This window comes from Aristolochia californica, unplaced genomic scaffold (genome assembly GCF_029961685.1).
Source record: "Aristolochia californica isolate CCGP_79_NKW_82.1479 unplaced genomic scaffold, dmAriCali1.0.hap1 SCAF_16, whole genome shotgun sequence".
Lineage (NCBI taxonomy): Eukaryota > Viridiplantae > Streptophyta > Magnoliopsida > Piperales > Aristolochiaceae > Aristolochia > Aristolochia californica.
In genome coordinates, this window is record NW_027181837.1 from 13,801,094 (window position 1) to 13,821,643 (window position 20,550).

General features: G+C 36.0%; 2 protein-coding genes across 5 annotated transcripts; one reads left to right on the forward strand and one right to left on the reverse strand.

Annotated features, from left to right (window-relative positions):
• The first annotated feature begins 1,459 nt into the window (after nt 1-1,459).
• On the forward strand, nt 1,460-5,743 carry LOC137953451 (pentatricopeptide repeat-containing protein At2g01390-like). 2 transcript variants are annotated; one of them, XM_068800869.1, is made up of 3 exons: nt 1,460-1,682; nt 1,810-2,677; nt 4,473-5,743. In XM_068800869.1, the coding sequence occupies exons 2-3, from the start codon at nt 1,927-1,929 to the stop codon at nt 5,459-5,461; spliced, it is 1,740 nt and encodes a 579-aa protein (XP_068656970.1). In that variant the 5' UTR covers nt 1,460-1,682; nt 1,810-1,926; the 3' UTR covers nt 5,462-5,743. The 2 variants fall into 2 exon arrangements, with proteins under 2 accessions (XP_068656970.1, XP_068656969.1); XM_068800868.1 differs by having other exon boundaries at nt 1,460-2,677.
• Nucleotides 5,744-6,717: 974 nt separating this feature from the next.
• LOC137953116 (coatomer subunit delta-like) lies at nt 6,718-16,460 on the reverse strand. Of its 3 annotated transcripts, XM_068800345.1 has the most exons (13): nt 16,111-16,460; nt 13,009-13,031; nt 11,353-11,406; nt 10,540-10,579; nt 10,208-10,431; nt 9,507-9,749; nt 9,262-9,427; nt 8,365-8,663; nt 8,085-8,280; nt 7,838-7,991; nt 7,678-7,740; nt 7,478-7,574; nt 6,718-6,969 (listed from the first exon to the last, which is right to left on the reverse strand). In XM_068800345.1, the coding sequence occupies exons 3-13, from the start codon at nt 11,353-11,355 to the stop codon at nt 6,880-6,882; spliced, it is 1,575 nt and encodes a 524-aa protein (XP_068656446.1). In that variant the 5' UTR covers nt 11,356-11,406; nt 13,009-13,031; nt 16,111-16,460; the 3' UTR covers nt 6,718-6,879. The 3 variants fall into 3 exon arrangements, with proteins under 3 accessions (XP_068656446.1, XP_068656445.1, XP_068656447.1); XM_068800344.1 differs by lacking the exon at nt 13,009-13,031; XM_068800346.1 differs by lacking the exons at nt 13,009-13,031; nt 16,111-16,460 and adding an exon at nt 15,717-16,037.
• Nucleotides 16,461-20,550: the final 4,090 nt, after the last annotated feature.

The window sequence follows — 20,550 nt, forward strand, 5'->3', positions numbered from 1 at the left end:
TGGTTACTGAGTGTAGTAGTGATCACGCTATATGTTAGGTCAGTTGGTGATAATTACACTAAAGTTTTGGGCAAGGAGTTTAGATTTTTTTTTAACAAGTTAGGGATCTTGGATAAAAACGCTCTATCTCAAAGAGGAATGCTGAAATATATACAAATGTATTTTGGTAATTTCTAGTAACCATTGTATATATCTGGATTTATGGGTGGATTATATATCTTATTAGGAACATATGGTTCAAACTTTGGTTGAATTTTGATGCGTATATGAGTGGTAACTATTGGGGCATATTTATAAACTTCTCTTATACTCACTTAAGTGAAAGAATGAAGGAAGGAGATCGAATTCCAGAGCCCCCAAAAGTGTGCATACATCAACACTCTTTCCCAACGTTTCTCTTTTCTCTCTCTCTCTCTTTTCTCTCCTCTTCTCAATTTTGTTTTTTTTTTTTCGTCATCCATTATTTTCTGCACCTCTCTCTCTCTCTCTTTCTAGTCTCTCTCTCGTCTTAACATGTGACAAGTTGGGGAGGATGAGTCCAAACCCAAAACTAGAACGTGTTCCAACAAAAGTCGATAGACCCGCAGGATTACAATTGCAACACCATGTTTTTTAATTTTATTTAATCGTGGTTAAACCATTACAATTGACATCAATTGATATTGATCTAATCTATACTTTAGTATGACTTTAGTAAGTGCATAGTTTTTGCTTTCCCATTTTATGGTATACCCATTACTCATCTCAAGTTTTGATCAGCCTTAGAAACTGAACTTCATGCAACAAAGTGATAAAATTATTAATAATTTGTCACTCTTAACCTATTATTATGTGTGGATTGGTAGTAAAAAGTGAGAAAGAATCTAGGGTAAAGAATTCATCATCATTTTTTCTCGAATGATATTGACCAAACTATATCCTCTTAGATCAAAATAGTTGGCAATAGTTGATTTCTTTGGCATAAAAGTTGAATAATCTTTTGAATTGTGGTGATTAGTCTTTAACTAAGATTAACTTAATTCCATAATAGTCTTTAACTAAGATTAGCTTAATTCCATAATAATTATTGTCTATTCATTTTTACCATGGTTGGGCTTTAAGTTTCTCTAGATCTTTTTGGTTTCCTAAAATTTAAAATATCTAGAACTATGACTAATCAAATACGAAAAACTATTTGGTACGAAATATGCGAAACATCGAATGACTGAGATAGTCTTTGATCATGATCGGACGACAGAGATAATGACTTTTCGCATAAAATGACTTTTAATATTGGATCACCCTGTATGTCGGACTGGAATATCTAATTTTGAATTAAAATTATTCAAATAATAATTATGTAAAATTTAACGTAACCTTTAAAATCCGAGAGGCAACCGAGCTATACACGAAACGTATTACCAATATGCTCGTCCATCATTTTCTCTCCTCACTCGTCTCTTTAATTGGTCTGAATAAACTGAACACAACGCCACCGATTAGGCTTGGAGCGTCGCCAAGAGAAACTGCGTAGGGAGACCGGCGAGTGCAACTCCACCAGTCTCGCTGCCCAAAGAGTGATTCCTGTACACGGCTATGCATTTGTCTTTTTGTGTCTTCAACTGATTTTCCTGTCAAAGGTCTTTCTGTTGTGTTCGGCTGTGTTCAATCAAACTTCTAATGATCTGCGTTCTTCGATAGAGGTGTTCTGCCTTCTCCTTTCCTTTTTAGTTTTCTCCTTATTCTTGGAAGTTCAATGATTTTCATTTTGCTTAGATATCCTGAGAGACGAGCCTTGCGTAAATTTGGGTTTGTGTTTCTCTCTTTCAGCTGTTCTTCGGAATGTTAAAGAAAAGGAAATCTTTATCTGAGTGAGATATTGGGTCCTTGCCTTTTGCTAATTATTCACATGTTTAGAAGTTAAGAAGTGCAAAAACTCGTTTTCTTATGCCAAGTTGTGGTGGAATTTGTTCATTTATCAGAACAAGGAGTCTTTCTTTGTACTGTTCAAAGTATTTTGTCAATGGATTTCATTCCCTTCAACAATGTGAACGAAAAAAACGATTTTTACGAGCCTTTCCGAGAAGAGCTACTAAATCTGTCAAAGAGAACATTGAGACAAAGGATAAAGAGCTAAAAGTCTACATGAGAAATATCATTCAGAACATATCGAGGATTTTGAGATTATCAACTTGGGATTCTGCGCAGCAGCAATTAGAGAATCTCGCCATTAAATGGGATTCTTTCACCGTGAACCAGGCCCTTAAAACCCACCCGCCCATGGAAAAGGCGTGGTTATTTTTCAACTGGGCTTCGCGCCAAAAAAAGTTTAAGCATGACCAATATACTTATACAACCATGTTGGACATTTTTGGTGAAGCAGGGAGGATTTCTTCAATGCACCATGTGTTTGAGCAGATGAAGGACAAAGGCATAAAGATTGATGTGGTTACTTACACTTCTATGTTGCATTGGCTTTCTAAACATGGGGATTTCAATGGGTCATTGAGGATTTGGGAGGAAATGAAAGTCGGTGGTTTTCATCCAACGGTAGTTTCTTATACAGCCTTTATGAAGGTTCTGTTAGACAATGATAGACCAAAGGAAGCTGGTGAAATTTACAAGAACATGATTGAAGTTGGACGTTCTCCCAACTGCCACACTTATACAGTTTTGATTGAGTATCTTGCAGTAGCTGGTAAGTGGCCCATTTCAAAGTTGTTGTTTCTATAGAATTTGTGAGAATATGGTATGGAAGCGCAGCTTGCCTAATTTGTATCCCTCCATTCTTCTCTTTGTTACTGTTTTCTCTTATAGGGTGAAACTATTTCTCTGATTCTGTTAATCTAGGAAAAGTATGAATTGCACTTTCTTGGAAGTTGGCTTGTTGAAGCCAAACCTGCCCTGATGTCCATTGGTACTACTTGTTTTGAGTCGGCATTGAAGTTCAATAGGAGCTTTCTCAATTACACACAAATTGATGTGTGATATGGAGTTGAAGATAGACCAGAAAGTGGAAATCATGTATGACGATCCCTAAGAAATACTTGGGGCAGCGCTATGATGGTGTAGAGTGTGAGAGCACTTCTGATGTAAATTGGTTGCACCTGCTTTTGTTATTATAGGTGATACATGTTACTTGTCTGATGTGAATGCCTTTAAGTTGTCTCTATTGCTGATATCTGTTACAGCCTTCCACTAGTGTGAGCAAGCATAAGAGCAGATAACTACCGGTCATTAGTTTTTCACAGCAATTATAAGAGCAGATAGCTACCAGCCATTACTTTTTCATATCTAAGCAACTAGTAAAGCTGATGATGCAAGAAGTTGTTGACATCTCACTATTTTCGAGGAGGGGTGAAGTCGGGATACAATTCTGTACTCCCAAATTGTTTGCATGAAAACTGTTGTATAAGTTTTACAGAAACTATGAGAATCCTACTGGGAGATGATAGTTAATGTTGTTTAACTATATCAATATTTTCTGTGAAAAAACTCATCTATGACTATTTACTAATTTATACTGTACGCAATGGAAGTCTGTGTGGAAATTTCTGCCATAAATGTAGAAGTTCTGATTATCTAATAAATGTTCTTTCAAGCTGTTGCAGCTATGGCTTCCTCAACTAGTTCTTGTGATGGTTTGTACTTCCTCTTCTCCTTATTTCTTGATGGCTGTATTTTTCCTGTCCACTGTTGTTGATTTTCTCACTGTTACTGTAAATGGTCTTAACTGAGTATCAGACCTCAAGTAAGAATTGAATATACTATAGTTTTAGTTGTAACAGTGAGAAAAAGGGTCATGATAAAGATGGGGGAAATAATTAGGGTGACTCACAGAGTGGTGAATTGTCTAAAGGCCTAACAAGAACACTGCCATGAACTGTTCCTTCCCTATAAAAGGGAATTGGTTATATCATTCCATTTCCATGTCCATGTTGTTGAACCTCCTTGGAACATGTTAGGATCTTTGTCTCAGTTGACAAACTTAGATCTTCTTGAAAGTTTCTTTGGTGGCTCTAGCTATGACAATCTTCAACATGATATTCATATGTACTGATTAGTTGCCCTTATGGAGTAAAGACAAAAATCAAATTTCATAAAAATAGTGCGAATATCATATGATAGATTTAGGAGAACTTGAACTATAGATGATATTTCTACAAGAAGCAATGCTAATCCAGAATTCAGATTTGCTTGGATTAGGCATGTAATTAAGCTTATTTATTAATTTTGTCTATTTTTTTTTTGTATAGTAGCTTCTCAGCTGTTTGAAATTCATATTTCCTGTTTTTAAGTATCTTGTGGTGAAAAAAACATTTGTGGCCTCTGAATCCTTGACTATGACTTGTCTTTTTTCACGGCAACTATGTGGAACAACTGTTTAGGTGCAAATGTTAAGCATATAATCACTTCTTTGCAATGTTTAGGATTGAACTTCATGCTTTACTAATACTGATTTTAGTTTGACTGAACTACTCGATTGTTTGCAGGAAAATTTAAAGAAGCTCTTGATATCATGAGTAAGATGCAAGAAGCAGGGGTACAACCGGACAAGGCAACATGCAATATTATGGTACAGAAATGTGCAAGAGCTGGAGAGATAGTTGCTATGGTTCAAGTTCTTCAGTATATGAGAGAAACTTCCCTAGTTCTTCGTTATCCTGTATTTCTTGAAGCTCTTCAGTCAATAAAGAATGCCGGAGAAAGTGAACATCTCCTTCGAGAAGTCAATCCCCACCTAATGTATGAAGGCATTGATGAGCAAATATCTGAAACAGAAGCACTGGACAGGACCCTTGTTTTGACTCTTTTGGAAAGACACAATTTTGTGGCTATACGGTGCTTCTTTGATGGATTACTTTGTAAGAAATATTCCCATATGGACTCAGCACTGATTTCTACTGTCATTCATGCATGTTGTGCAAACAACAATGTAGTTGCTGCTTTGACAGCATTTGACTATGGTATTAACATGCATATCGAACTGGAAAGAACTGCATACACTACCCTAATAGGCCACTTCATTAGAACTGCATCGTTTGCAAAAGTAGAGGAGGTGATTCAACATATGGTTAAATCAAGGGTGACCATTGGGACCCATTTATTTTGCCAACTGATCCACAAGCTTGGAAGTGCTGGAATGTTGGATTCTGCTGTAAACATTTTCAACTCTGTGTCAAATGAACAGAATGTAGCCACTTATACTGCTCTCTTGGATGCCTATATGCGACATGGAGATGTTGATAAAGGTATTCAGCTGTACATGAGCATGACTGAGAAGGGGATTCGTGCTTCATCTGGTACACTTGAAGTGTTGATAGGTGGTCTTAGGAAAGCTGGAAGACTTACTGAAATGGAAGTTTATAGGAAGGAACAACGGGACCTACAAAGAAGTGAACATTCCCGGGATATCTATCTGAATGAATGCTTATGTAACCTTCTCTATGATAGGTTTCAGGCCTTGCTAACCAGAGGATAAAGATTAACAGGCAATTGCCATCCAAGAAGTGGGCTGAACTTACTTGCTAAGATCAGCCTATAAAAGAGAGACTTATTTGATTGGGTGACGATTTAGAAACCCATAAGATATTCATATATGAAAACAATTGCAGTGGACACTGCTGGTTGGGAAACACCGATTTGTGTATTGTAAGTTATTTATTATGAAAACAAAGGCTGTTACTTGTAGTTGTAAATTTCACTGGCTGTTTTTTCTTGGTTAGTTTGGCTGAATGAGATAAAGGCATAAAGCTCATCTCATGTAATAATAGAGTATTTGAAAATACTTTGATATAATTACTTAAATGTCAAAATGAACAAGATATGCTTACTTAAAAGACTGTTTCTGTGAAAATAACAAGAGTAAGGATCAGAGAAATTTTGTGCTGACTACTTGTTAGGTGTTTTTGCTAGATTGTCTAATGGTAATGTTTGCCTTCTTCCAGAGAGTATATGAGCTCAAGAGGTACCAATTTGAGAAGATTTTTCACAAGGTGGTGAATATTTCTTCTATGTTTTCTGTTGGTATTGTTCTTCAAATCAGGCGGTTTTTCTTTTGTCCAGATTGATTAAGATGTTCATACCTGAAGAAGCAATCAAGTGTTTCGAATTCAACCAAAATTTCACTTAATAAGGAATTTCCTCTCAAGGAAAAAAAGGATTTTATTACCTGGTAGTTGGATAATCTGTGGATTATGTTTCTTTTTTGTTTGTCAGTAAGAGATCTTCTGACAATTAGACCTTTCTTTTTCTTATTGAACTGTTTGCTTCTGCTTGTAGATATATCTTTGGGAGAATTTTTGAAATTTTGAAGTCGTTTCGTATCATAGATCTACTTTCCCATGGAAAATTATTAACTTGAGTCATTTGAAATTTGAATTGAATTCTCAATGAATTTTTTTGTGCAAAAACAAACATTTCAACCGTGGAGCGCTCGAACATTCTCTCTGCCCTGGGTTGGGAAATTCAACGCTTTTGCTAATTCCATAGAAGTTTTCCTACGGTTTTTTTTTTTTTTTTTTTTTTTTTTATGTTTCTTAATTGTACGTTTTCTACGAGTTTCTTAACAGTGCTACATACTCTTCTTCTGTTTTTTCTGATCTAATTTCTCGTTTCCATTTCCTATTCTGACAACCATGGCCCAAAATGTTGATGCTCAAGAGTTGGCTAGCACCCATCAGGAGAACTTGGAAAAAATGGTAAACGGCATTGGGAAAACAGACTAATTGGAACCTATTAGAAGTATGCTCAAATCTCTACTACTCATTTTCTAAAGTTTCCAGGGAAAATCCAGTGAGACAACCGAGACAAATTTTGGTCTAAAACCACAAAGCTTTCTATTATATTTTCTCCAACAAGCCAAATGGAATTGAGATCCTCGGCCAAAACACAAGAGACTCACACCACTTGGTAGTTCTCTGTGATCAGGACTGTTCTCTGACTGAACTTTGGTGAGGGCCCACCTTTCAGTGGCAAGACATTGAACACCTGCAATGCACATCAGCAAAGATAAATTGTGACAACAGTTGAGGAAGAAGTTGAATAGAGAAGGCTGGATGAAATAATGAAAATTATCAATCTGGAAATTGCTAGTTGCAAAATGTAAGCTACGACAGGTTTCAACACTAATAGCTCTCAAAATGACTTAAGAATTGTTCTTAGTGGATGGAAGCAGTCAAATAATTCAGCAGCCATCCCAGAGATTACAAACAGGGTCGAGCACCAACAACTACTTAAAAAGAGTTAATATTCTTATATACAGATGGTCGACTAATAACCTATAGTGGAAGCACCTAGTGAATCAACTAATCGTAAGGTCATTAGACTCATAAAATATCTACACAGAATCCTTAATAATCTACAATTTTAGAGATGAAACCCTTTGGTTCTCTACTAACACAATACCAATGTCATCTTTCCTTCAAATATGGTGGTCATTCAGTAGCAAAGATTTCTATATAACCAACGTGTAAAACCAGAGTAAAACTTCACAAACCTTCACATCACTGTATGTCTTTAGTGCAGTAAATCTGACATTTATAGGGAAGAAAACTGATGAATCTGCTGGTGGGATTACAAACTCCATTGATCCACTGTCAAGAATTCAACAGGTATATAAGATTAAATAATTCAATAAAAGAAAAAAACTCAACAGACCAATAAATGAAGAAAAAAGCTCAACAAACTACAACTGACCTGCGATTGGAGTTATCTATCAGAAGAATGGACCACTCTAAGACAGAATTCCTTGCATCATACCTACATGGGAGAGGCAGAGAAGAAGGATTATGCTCTGTTGGACAGGACAAGGTAGTGACTCTACGTGACAATATCTGCATATATACAACACATTTACCTCCATTCTCCATCAGCCTGTGGCACAGATGGAGGCCCTCGAAGTGCAGGAAGTGGGACAGAAATCACAACGTTTTGCAGATCAAACATTGTTGATGCTTCATATTCCATATTGACATAAGTTTCATTGCCAGAAATGGAGGGCCAGCAATTGACTACAAATCATAACTATAAGTTAATTAACAAAATCAAGAAATAAGAGCATTAAATCAACAGAGCAAAGAAAAAACGGGCAACCCAAAACCCACTTGTCAATGGCACAAGGGACTCATCCATGCTCTGCATTCTCCACTTCAGGAGAGAGGGACCAGGATCATCCCCAGTCACAGTGGGGAAAGGCCTATTAGGATCCTTCAGTCCAAGAATATTTTCAGTGGAAAATAAATCCTTGTTGATGTTAGGGTGGGTCTTGAATAAGACACTCTGATTTGATCCAGTTTCAATCTGCCGGTCAGAAGAAATAGTCATGATGTTCTTCCATTATGCATGTATATGAGAGAGAGAGTGAGAGAGAGAGAGAGAGCGAACCTGAACTCGAATAAGCCCATCCTCATTATTCAGTATTTGGAGAGAAAGGGTACCTTGAACATCAAAATTTTGAACTCCACCATCACGCTTCAGTGTCACGTTAAGCTTCTCCTCAATGGTCAGTGTAATAGGATCAGTTGGTGGGGCCACTGGCCTCGTTGGACCAACAGTTGATTTTACATCCTCAACAAATTCACCTTCAGCTTTCAGGGACTCTAAGACTTTGTTGGTCTTCTGTGATTTCCCAAGCTGCATACCGGATCCCTTTGGAGGAGCACTAGCAGGTGCAGAGGGACGCCCTGATGATACAAAAATGTACAAACAAATGAATAGTATAAATTCTTACAGCAGAGATGGTCATGAATCCAAAACATGATGCCAAAATATCCGGTAGATTCATTCTCCGTAAGTCAAATATTACATTTTTGCTTCGGAGTATTTGTCAACTATGTCTGCAGCTCAATGATAAGCAAAAAACATCTCTATGTTTTTACCGCATAAACATGTCCAACAGATGTTTATTGCAATAATTGACCACGTTGTTGAATTCTCGCCAGAGCCACAATACTCCTTTTGTGTTTGCATTCCAGCCTTTAACTTGTTAATTAGAAGCATCAGTATAATAAACATGATTTTTTTTCAAATAGTAAGGTTACAAAAGCAAAACAGAAAAGCCAGGATAAGAACAGCAAATCTGTTGCAGCAAAACCTATTAATACTAGCTCCTTGAGACTGTAGAACTATTTCTTTGTTTTTTATTTTTTGAGAACAGCAATTTCTTTAGAATGCATACCATTCAATCAATACACTTTTTTCCTCACAAAGACATCAAATCATTGCAGCTGCTCTCCAGTTTCAATAGATTGACATTAATTGCAAGAGAAGAGCAAAAAAAACCTTTAGGCTTGCTAGCAAACGAATCCAAATCGGTGCTCACACCAAAACTTGAACCACTTCCAAAGCCACCTCCACCACTAGATATACTCAAATCATTGAAGCTACTCTCTAATCTGCTTTGAAGGCCCATAAACCCTCCTTTATCACCACTCCTGCCCTTTTCAATCTGCAGAGGACCGTTGTAAACAATTCAAGCTCAAACACAACTAGCAAGTGATGAATAAGAAGACATTCATAGTTCATACCTTGCTTTTCTCAATCTCACTAGCTTTACGCTTCATGATATCCTTGGTTTCATTAATCTTGCTCTGTCTTAATTGCTTGTGCAGTTTTTCTTCATGACTCTCCATCTCACAGTATTGTTTAACTTGTGCCACAGTTGCACCTTCCTTATGGCCAAGGGAAATGGCTTCATCGAAGGCAAATATAAGCTCAAAAGCAGACTTACCAATTCCTTCCTCATCTAGGGAAGGGGAGTACTCGGGCACCTAAGTTAGTTATGGTATCAAAACTTCTTGGAAGAAACACTACATGCCTTTAAAATTATGAAAGATAACAAGGATCAGTAAATTCATTAGAAAAACATTTTGTCCAAGCTTCTGAAATATTGAAAAATGAAAACGCAAATTGCTGTCACACATTTTTCTTGAACAATGAGAAAGATATTTCATAGTGAAGCACAGAGGCTTATAATAAGATAAAATACAACATTGCAACCACAATACATACACTCCTACATAAAAACTAGCCCAGAGGCTAAGTGTCACTTTCACTTGTATAAATTAATAATTTTTGATAATTCATATGAATTGTTTGAGGATGCCATCTACAGAAGAGCTAGATGATCCAAGAAAAAGAGATATTTCACTGTTAAGCCCCTGAACATCCAATGCTAATCATGAAACCATTCTATAATTCATTCAAAAAACAAAAATATGAAGGATACAAGTTTTGAGAGCAATGTCAAGGTCTCCAAATCTTCAAGAATGTTGCTCTGCTTGTTTGTCACCAGTAGTAAATAAAGCGCTTCAATTGGTTGGTATACATATCGCACATTCTCAGTCTCAACATATGTGTGTTGTTTTCCTGTGCCAACCAACTTAGGAAATGCAGCAAGTAATCCTTCAATCCGTATGCGCGACATATCAACAAATTGCCTTGAAACCAAAGCTGAATATAATGAAGAGGACAAAATTAAGTATATAACACATTCTTATTCAAATGGAGCATGAACTTCTAAAAGCATCCAAAAATCAAGGCCTGAGAAGAGTAACGCACCTTTGCCAGATTTAGAAATAATGGACGCTGCAAGAACCACCTAATTATTGAATACATACCAAAACACAAATCAGTACCATACAAATAGCTCAGCACACAACCTCAGGAGATCTAAAATAGGAGAAAGAAAAAGCAATTGCAAAGCACAAGAAACCTAACTGCAAATAAAAAAGTAATGGCCTTTGCAATTCTAACTGCAATCTACTTATAAACAAAGCAATGGACTTTGCAATCAAAATGAGCCCCTGGCCGGACTTAAAAATGATTCTATAATATTTTCTTTCAGACAAGAAAAAAACTTCTCACTAGTCAAATAAAAAATCCATAACAAGGTGTTCATACAGGAACAATAGACAATCATGACCAATACTTAAAAGTTCATTACTTTTTTTATAAGTTGATTGCAAAATTAGAAATCTGATAATAAGTTGGATAACAAGTTAGCAATATAATATTGGCAGGACTATGTTATCCAATTATGTCAACGTTTGGGCCAACAACAATAGCATGATATTGGTTACACTTTCCCAGGAAAAGCTCCTACATTTAAATATTTTGTAGATGTTTTAGTGGCTACACAAGTATTCCAGAAGATTAACAATTCCCTGAAAAGTTCAGTGAACTATTTTCACAATGCACCCCTCTAAATTGGAGGTGAAATGAACAAGTGCAGAGATCGATTGCACAATTCACATGATAGAAAGAAGACATCAGTGTTGGAGCACACAAAAAAATGTTAGTACATAAGACAGCAGAAAAAAATGAAACAAATATTAGAACATAGAACAGTAGAAAAAATTACTAAGGATTTACCATTTTGAATGTAATTGAATCAAACCAGACACTGGCAATCACCTAGCTTCAGACCTGTTGAAGTCCCCATAAAACCACATACACAGAACATTACTGTGGCTTCAAGATATACAAATCATACTTGTCAAGAATCATAATTCAAGTACAAAGAAATAGATCATCTAATCCAATGTGCAGTAGGCATACACCAATCTGCGCAACTTACAAGTGCCTTTTTACAATTTAAGACCCTAAAAGTGTAGATGTGCAAAAGACACGAAATTTCCTCTTAATACTCTTTGTCCAACTTAAATGCCAGTTTTTCTACCATAAATTCTGATGAGAACAAATGTAAAGACGTAAAGAGGTTTGGTTTTCCTTATATTGTTCTCACACAACCCCACCAACTTCAGTGTCATATGTCAAATCCAATGTTCCAATCTTCAAAAATACCCTTCTCATACCCTTTTTCTTTTTCTTTTTTTGTTTTGAGAAAGATGTAATTGCTTCTTAAGCAATGACCAATTGTTAACGTGGACTGAGTAGCAGTCACACTTTTCCCTCTAACTTGTGTCTGTATATGGTATATATATAGATCCTAAAGTCAACATTTGTATAAATGTCAAGAATCGAATTGTGAATTTATAGCCCTACGTTCAATTATACATGGGCAGATGGGGCATAGGTGGCACAGCCATACACGGATGCGGCACAACCACCACAGCCCACATAGGTGAGACAACGTATGCTGCATAGCCAAAAGGGGAGCACTGGCAATGTCACCAAAACAGGGTTTTCAAAGAGGAATGGCAGCCCCAAGTAACTACAATGCCCACCCGGGGGCTACAACATCTTCAGGTGGCTCAGAAATGCGAAACAGTCACGGCGCAGGCACTATAACAGCAACTGGGACGTGTGCATGAGGAGGAGCCCAGGCGTGCCGTCAAGCGCATGGGCATAGGAGGGTGCGTGGACACAAGAGGGAACACGGGCTGGTGCAGGTACAGCCAAGGCAGCTGTGCGCACACACACTAGGGCAGCAGCCCAGCAACTAGCAGGTAGTTGGCTGGCTGTTTGGTTTGAAATTTGAAATTTGAGTTTGGGGTCTATCCAAATGAATTGGGATAGGGTTATTTAAGACAAATAAAGGCATGTGAGATAATGCTCATTTGAATTCGAATAAAAAAAAGATTTCCCTTGCTTAGGTGGCTAATTCTCATAAGGTCTTAAAGGTATACGGAAGGCTTATCCTTGTTTTGGCTATAAATAAGCTATGTAAACAGATGTAAACTATCTCATTTTCATGCAAAGGATTCCCTTTTACACATAAGAGTGAGTTTCTCTTCCATTTGCCTTATTTCTTGTTGAACAGGAGGCTGACTACTCTACTTCTCATCCAGAATAAGCTAGTCCATGTGCTAAGTTTCTAAGAGTGATTTGCTACGCAATCTAACGGTGTGACACCAAGGTTACTCATGGTGGGGCTGTTCTAATTGATTCTTCTTGTTTTACAGATAATTTTCAATTTGTTTTGAAGCTCACAGTACTAGACAGTTCAGGAAAATTAAAAATGGTGAATATGTTATTGAAGCCAAGATATATGATGGAAAAAAAGCTAGACTCAAATCTAGCTAGAGTTGGCTGCAATGTCAAGGCATTTACAAGATTACCACTCACCCTATTATACTACAGCAACACACCTGTGAATCATAGAAAAGGTTAATGGTTAGAAAAGGAATAAATTTAATTCAGGTAATTACATCTAAATCTAATAAAAGTGGATCTAATTTACATGGACTACAGCTTGTATTATTTATTTCCTATGATAGACACAAGGCTGGACTCAAGGCCATCTCACATTAGTTACATCCAACTATTTCCCTCTTAATAAAATCAAGAAAACAAGTTTGACTCTTCACTGGTTTTACAACCATATCATTATCTCTATCAATTCAAACAAAAGAAAAAAACTTAACTGGATATCCACCATGAGCACATAGAAGAAGGAAAGAATGTAGAACAAGAAGAAACCAAATTCAAAGAATCATATCTAAGCCTAATAGCTAAAACTATTATTCCTTGTTTCCTGTATATGTAACGTTTTTCTCCTTAAAGCTACCTATAGTTTATTTCCTATAGCATTTAGGTGTCTTTTTTTTCAATAATGAATATCATTTCATTGACAATAAATAAGCATAAAATAGTGGGAGGGAGAACCTCGCCCTCAGATTACAAGGACTTTTAAGTATTTTCAAATTTCAAGCAATCTACTAAACAGTAATCAGATCTAACTGATTTCAATATCATAGGTACATCCAGAAAATCCAAGTTGATTACAGGTATCTTGATTTTTCTCCATTTCTACATCAAATTTGTTTCCAAAATCACTATGTTTGAAATCCTTACTTCATTGACTAGTAGCCAATTCAATAGAAATTAAAATTTGAGATTTTCTAACCATCTGGTGGATGTTTGAAGAGCTTCCTACATTTGACAAGGTATGGTTAAGATGCAGTCAACTTCAAAAGGTTACTGCTTCTTATAAGATGACCCAAAGCCTGATAAGGATACTCTTTTCCCCATATAGTCATTGACAAAAGGTCAACACATATCGAGTTAATGAAGAAATCAACCCCCGTTTTTTTCTTCAATCACATCTAAATTGCTTTGCTTGTGAAATTACTCTAAAGATCCAAACTAAGACTTCTACAAAATCATATCCATCACATAAAGATCACACAGACAAGGTGCACTAAGATCTTCACACTCAAAATTTGACCAATGAATTGTGAATTTCAAGCCCTAGCAGCATCTTGTTAGAAACGTGCTCAAGGCTATGACAATCACAGGCAAGTTTCAAGTCAAACAACTAAATAGCTAAAGTCAATGACAGACCTAAGTTAAAAGAACAAGTAACCTTGAAAGATTTTGGGAAGTTTTCCTCTTCCTTGTGACAGAAGTATTTCAATTAAGAGATTTTTGGTATCTCAAGAGAGCAGGTTCAACAAAGGTACTGTAAGGACTTTAATTTGTCATCCTCTATTTTATCTGGCTTTTTTGTTTTTCTTCCTCTTCTTTAACCAAACACTAAGTACGTATGAGTAAAATATAAGGCCACCAAAGTAAATGAAGACAATGAGCAAAAACCAGAAAAGAAATCAGCACGATACATCCCAAGGAAGGGATAGAATCTCCTGCAAGCAGGCATTATAGAGAGTCTCCATTTTCAGCTAGAGCATCTGGTAAATGATGATATGGATCATGTGAAAAACACGTAAAACATAACCTTAACATCCTCATACAATTACAGGAACTGAAGGGGGAAGGTTTATTCCTAGAAGCCCAACTAATGAACACGTTGAATTGTCCTCTACCAGAAGTATGGCAACATCAACACTGTCACCATGCATAAGTCACTCAAGGAGAGCCTAGAATCAGTAGATTTCAAGTTACAAAGCCAAATGGCACATAGATATCACTTGAACATTTGCCCAACTAACTCAAATGACACCACCACCTCCCAGACCGAATTGCTATTTGAGCTATTGGCAAAATTATGCCTCAGTCAACCCTATGTGCTGATAAATAGGTTCATACTGAACTCAATAAATACCAATACTTTTTCATTGTTGACTACACACGCACACACCTCCTTCCCCCTCGTGACCAACGAGGCAAAGGCCCAAGATATAATAATAAATACCAATATCATCCTCCAGTTCTCTCAGTTCATGGAACTATGAGGATGCTCAAATTCTTGAATGGTCAAGAAGGGAATATTGTGAATAATTCTTTCATTACTCGCCCCTTGGTGACTCTTTCTTTTAAAAGTTCATCTGTTCTCTCTTCCAAATGCACCAAACAACACCCTCCAGCGTCAAATGCCATAAAATCCATCCAGATCTTGGCAATGGGAGGAGATGAATTTTTGAAGGTCAGGGAACAAGAGTAGTGCCTAAATTGTTTGAGTTTGTTCATTGATTTGAGGTAAAAAGTTGTAAGCAGTACAAAAGAATTTCGCAAAGGTGTGTAATTCCCTAATCTAGTATCATCAATGCAGTTCCCTTCGGAGAATATAAATTAGACAAGGTGGTTGGAGTTGTCCATCCAATCCCATATTACTCATCCCCATGCCCCATCTGTAGGTTTTGCAAGCACATGAAAATTCAAGGCATACCACCTGGTGGCCAAAAGGAAGTACTATAGCAATGCTTCTCTAACGAGGTATAGTGACATGTATGCAAAGAGATACCAATCAGCAATGGCTAGATGTTTTTTCTCTACCTTTAATACAGCATATACATGAGTCTTAAATGATATTGAAATAAATAAAAATTATATGTGCCTCATGTTTCAGCGTTATTGTCAGGAACGTAGAAGCATGCCTTGTGTGCTCATGTTACCGAGTTCAGGGAGAAAGGATGTTTTTCTCTCCTAATGAGAGAGAAAGGATCTCCACTCTCTGCTTACACGAATCGAGAGAATTATAAGTGAACGGGACAGAGTCCGCTCCCATGTTTTCTCCTCTAACAGAGGTCGGAGAGAAAGGATCTCAAATCTACGAAATCAAAGATTGGAGACCAGAGACCGGTCATTGATCTATGAGATCAGAGAGAAAGGGGACGGCCCCGCCCCCCTTTTTCCTCCCGATCCAGAGATCGGGGATAAGGGGAGGCACCGCACTGCCCCATCCTCTCCGATCCGGGACAGGGAAGGCACCGCCTCCCATTTCCCGCCACCAATGAAAAATAATAAAAATGCTAATAGTAAGTACCATACCTAGTGGAGTCAAGGAAGATTGCAAGAGGAGAAATGGACTCTGGAGTGTGAGACGGGGTAGTCAGGATGAGATGAGACGGTGCTGGTCCTGCTTGCCAAGCTAAATTGCAGTTACCAGTAATTCGAGGTAGCAAACCTGTCCCGCAAGCTTGCTTTTACCAAGACTGTTTTGGTTGCGTTTGCCCCCCTCTTCACAAGGGAGTTGATCATAGAATTCCTTCAAAATAAAGACGTCTTTAGAGAAGAAATGTTGTTTGGTTACAAGATTGCTTAGCAAAAATCAACATCTTGGAGACCATGCTGTCGTAACCAAAGATTCGATTACTCTTCTCCCCCAAATTGTCTTTAAGTACTAACCATGCGTGGGGTTTGTTCCTCACACTCTCACCTTTTGTGGTCTTTGACTCCATGATTTTAACCAACCAATTGCTTATCCTTCTTCTTCAGATATGAACCATATTAGTGGCTTGATAGACTCGTTCTATCTATTTTATTTTTAAACCTTAACCCTCCCTTATCCCAAGCCACCGGAGCCACTCCATAAAAATTGTCTTTAAGCCTATTTGATCTCATTTCTTGTCCCCCCTCAATCGTAGATCATAGTTCATAATGTACCTCGGAATGGAACATTTTTCAAATTTAATTAGCACCATCATTCTCGCAAGTGATAGATAGCCAAACTTCCAAGCCACTGGGCTAGTGTAGCCCCCCCCCCCCCCCTTAGTACTTACCTAAATCAATTTTTTCTCTAATCCTCAAAATTCTTGTGATTTATTCTAAATCATCTTTTCCCAGTAGACTATTGATTTTGGTTATTTATTCTTTGACATGTATTTCTTTCATACATATTTAACTCTCTTTTTCTAGTTTGTGCACTTTAATGCTGACAAAAACCTTGTGAGATGAAAAAATCGTAAACTCGATATCGTTAGCACCCTTAGAATAGTTAGTCGCATATGTGTATTGCACTATATACTTAGTCTTGGTAGTATAATGGTGTACATGGAGATTAAGGACACAAATTGTATATACACATGTTTAGGAACATCATACACATCTGTTATAACATGTTAAAGCACTTATATTCAATCATTCTCATGCTTTAAAAGTCAATTTAGTTTAACCGATACTGGAATGATTGATCAACCTCTGTCATTGACCAATCATCCAAAAGTGTGCATGCTAAGACTATAAAACATGATCGATCAATCATAATCAATTGATTGATCATCCAGAACAAGGTTAGATCATGCTATAACGCATGATCGATCATCCCATTTGGATTGATCGATTAATATAGTCCATGCAAACAAATTTTACATGGAATGTTTGTTTCATCCTACAAGATTGATCGATCAAACAGAATCTGTCCAAACAGGGACATAAAGTATGATCAATCATGAGAAAATTTTGATTGATCAATCATCCCCTGGTAATGATCGAACAACTTAACTCTTCTGGACCAACAAAAACTCATTGATCAATCAATAAGTCACATCCTAGTAGAAAAATAGTCGTTATAATAGATTGATTGATCAATTACTTTACAATGATCGATCAATCAACGTACTAATTTTTTAAAACGGGCAAAAAAGATTAATTTGGCTTGGGAAAATTATAAATACCCTACCAAACCACACATAGAAAAGTTAATAAGCATTTATTGGTAAAATCTTCAAACTTTTATTCTCAAATCTTGCAAATACTTCTCAAAGTGCTTTTGAGTGAAACAGTGCTACACAATTGTATTATTATTCCTCTTTCCTCCACCTATTCCTTGCATTTCATTATAGTCAAGCTTCTACACACTCTACATTGTACTGAAAAGAAGTGGACGCTTGGATCTCTCAAGGAGAAGGTACTCTCCAAGTGTTTGGGTGTAAGTTTTCCTTTATTTTGTTTCTACTTGTAAAAGGTTCATCCAAAACCAATTCAATCTAGATAGAAAGGCCTAGTTAGAGCTAGAATCTAGCCAATCTCTTAGGGTGATTGAGTTTTGTAAAAAACGTGTATTGAGCTACAAGTGGCTTAAAAAAAACCAAAATCTTTTAATGTAATTCCAACTATTAAAGCTTTTAAGAATAGTGAAATTTCTCAAGTAAGAGCTCTTGGGTTGTGAATACCAATAGGGGAACATCGATAACAAAAATTCTCTTATCTACTATGGTGTGTGTATATTTTACATTGAAATTGTTTTGCTACATAATTTTTAATTTATTACACACACGACTTAGTTTTAACTTGAGATTTTCAATTCACCCCCTTTTGAGAAGCCAAATGGGCCAACATATTCTTTGTAAGCAAATACACCATTTGGAACAAAAAGAAATAACAATGAACAACCATCAATAGGAAAATTTTAGAAAAAAGTAAATTGATCATTTTGAAAATATACAATATCATAGAGGATAAAAGGATCAAACTAGTGTGTGATGCATGAGGCAAATGAATAAAATTAAAAAGTTAAAAAATATAATTTTTAAAATAATATAATATACTCCATGAAAACCTTGTGCAATGCATTAAATCTTAAACATATGTCCTACTTGTGTATGCATGGGATGCAATAGTTTACATCTTGAAAATAAATAGGAAAATATTAAATAGTAAAATAAATAAAAATTAAATGGATTAAAATATTACATGTAAAACATTAAAAAGATATAAAACAAATGAGAAAAATATTTAATAATAAAACATTGAAAAGAGCTTTATAATTAATTCTAAATAGATGACACAAAGATAGATTAAAATAAAAATTGATTAAATAAAAACTAAAAATGAAATAGAAGATATAGATAAAAAGAGAAATAGAAAACAACAAATAAAAATTAATCCAATAAAAGAATATATTAATAAATATAGATAAAAAATAAAATAAAGTACAATATTTTAATTATTTTTATTAATTTTAATGATGAAATAGAAATATTGATATTATTTTAAATATAAATAAGTACAATGCTTTCTCCTCACATTATTTAAACACACGACCATGTCTCTGTTAAGTTGTCGAGCCTAATTAATGCCCTACGCTGAGTTAGTCACAGATCGACCTGCGTGGTAAGGTCGTCGTGGGGGTTGGAAAGGTTTCAATTTCTCTTGTAAACTATTTCATCTTCATAGTGGATTACTGCAACGGCAGAAGACAGGACGTAGTCTCACCTTGAGGTAAACCTGTATAAATCCTGTTGTTTGTTTTCGTGCTTGCTTTTCCTTTCTTTTACGATTATTATTATTGTTCTCGTTAGTTTGGAATTAGGGTGTTTAATTGCTAACAGCCTCTAACCATATATGATTATGTCCATTTTTTAATATAGGCTTTTAACTAATTTAGCATGGTTCACACAAATAATAAACAACTCGCTCAATACTAGTATAGTTTTTTGTTCCTACGCAATATGATAAAAGAATCATCAAAAGGATCCACAATATGATAAAAAAATATTGACTAAATAGAAAAAGTAAAAGTAAACATAAGAAAGAGGGAAACAAGGAAAAATAGAAAAAAATACATGAAAAAGCATTGAAAAACATATTTATATATAAGGAAAATATTGAAAACAACAAACAACTCATCTCAAAAGTAAATTATGGAAACCGGGAATTGCAACAAGACACCTACAATATCAAAACTACAAGTCAATAGAGCAATGGGTGCAAAACAATCTCTTCCCTAGAATTGCTATTTTCCTCTTAAGGGCTTTCCTTTCTTAGGGGAGGATCTATGCTTTCAATTGAAAGCCTTAGCCGAACCAACAAAGTGAAGTCCAACTCACAAATGTAAATTCCAACTTAGCTCCTATAATTTGATTTGCTAAATCCCTAGATCTGAGACTCATAAGTCATAATTCAAAATTATCAGTATCATGATCCACAATGATTTTCTACGTTAGAGCATGTAATTAATTAGAATTCTAAAAGAACTTAAATAATGGAAGAAAATGCAGTTTCAAATCACTCCCATAGAATAAAATACTTATGTTTGAAGAAAGTTAGAGAGTTTGTTTATGGATGATTCGAGTGTAATAGGCTAATTAGTAGTTTCAAAGAAGTCATTAACTAGAATCAAAGCCATGCAGTTGTCATTTGGAAAAAAAAGCATATACCAGTTTTTGTGAGTTTACATAAAGAAGGGAACTCCAATTTTCTATTTGCCCATGTGCATCATGTTTATGAAATTGTTGACGTACAATGGGCCCAGTCCATAAAGTAGTGTGACCGTGAGTACAATAACAAAAGAACATTACAAGGTTTCATGTAATGTAAGGTCCAATATCCGATTTAATCCACTGACTTGATCTCCAAGCACAAACTTGATTCAAGCTTTGTAGAATTTAGAACTTTTTCATAATGATCTTGAGCCAAAGAGGGAAAGGAGAAGAAGATGAAGGAGGAGAAGAAGAGAAGAAGAGAAGAAGAGAGAAAGGAGAGAGAGTT

Coding starts and splice junctions, on each gene's coding strand:
- LOC137953451 (XM_068800868.1), top strand. CDS start 1,927: ATGCCAAGTTGTGGTGGAATTTGTTCATTTATCAGAACAAGGAGTCTT. Junction 2,678..4,472: donor TGAGTATCTTGCAGTAGCTG/GTAAGTGGCCCA, acceptor GATTGTTTGCAG/GAAAATTTAAAGAAGCTCTT.
- LOC137953116 (XM_068800344.1), bottom strand. Junction 10,432..10,539: donor TATTTCTAAATCTGGCAAAG/GTGCGTTACTCT, acceptor CATTATATTCAG/CTTTGGTTTCAAGGCAATTT. Junction 7,741..7,837: donor CAGGCTGATGGAGAATGGAG/GTAAATGTGTTG, acceptor TCTCCCATGTAG/GTATGATGCAAGGAATTCTG.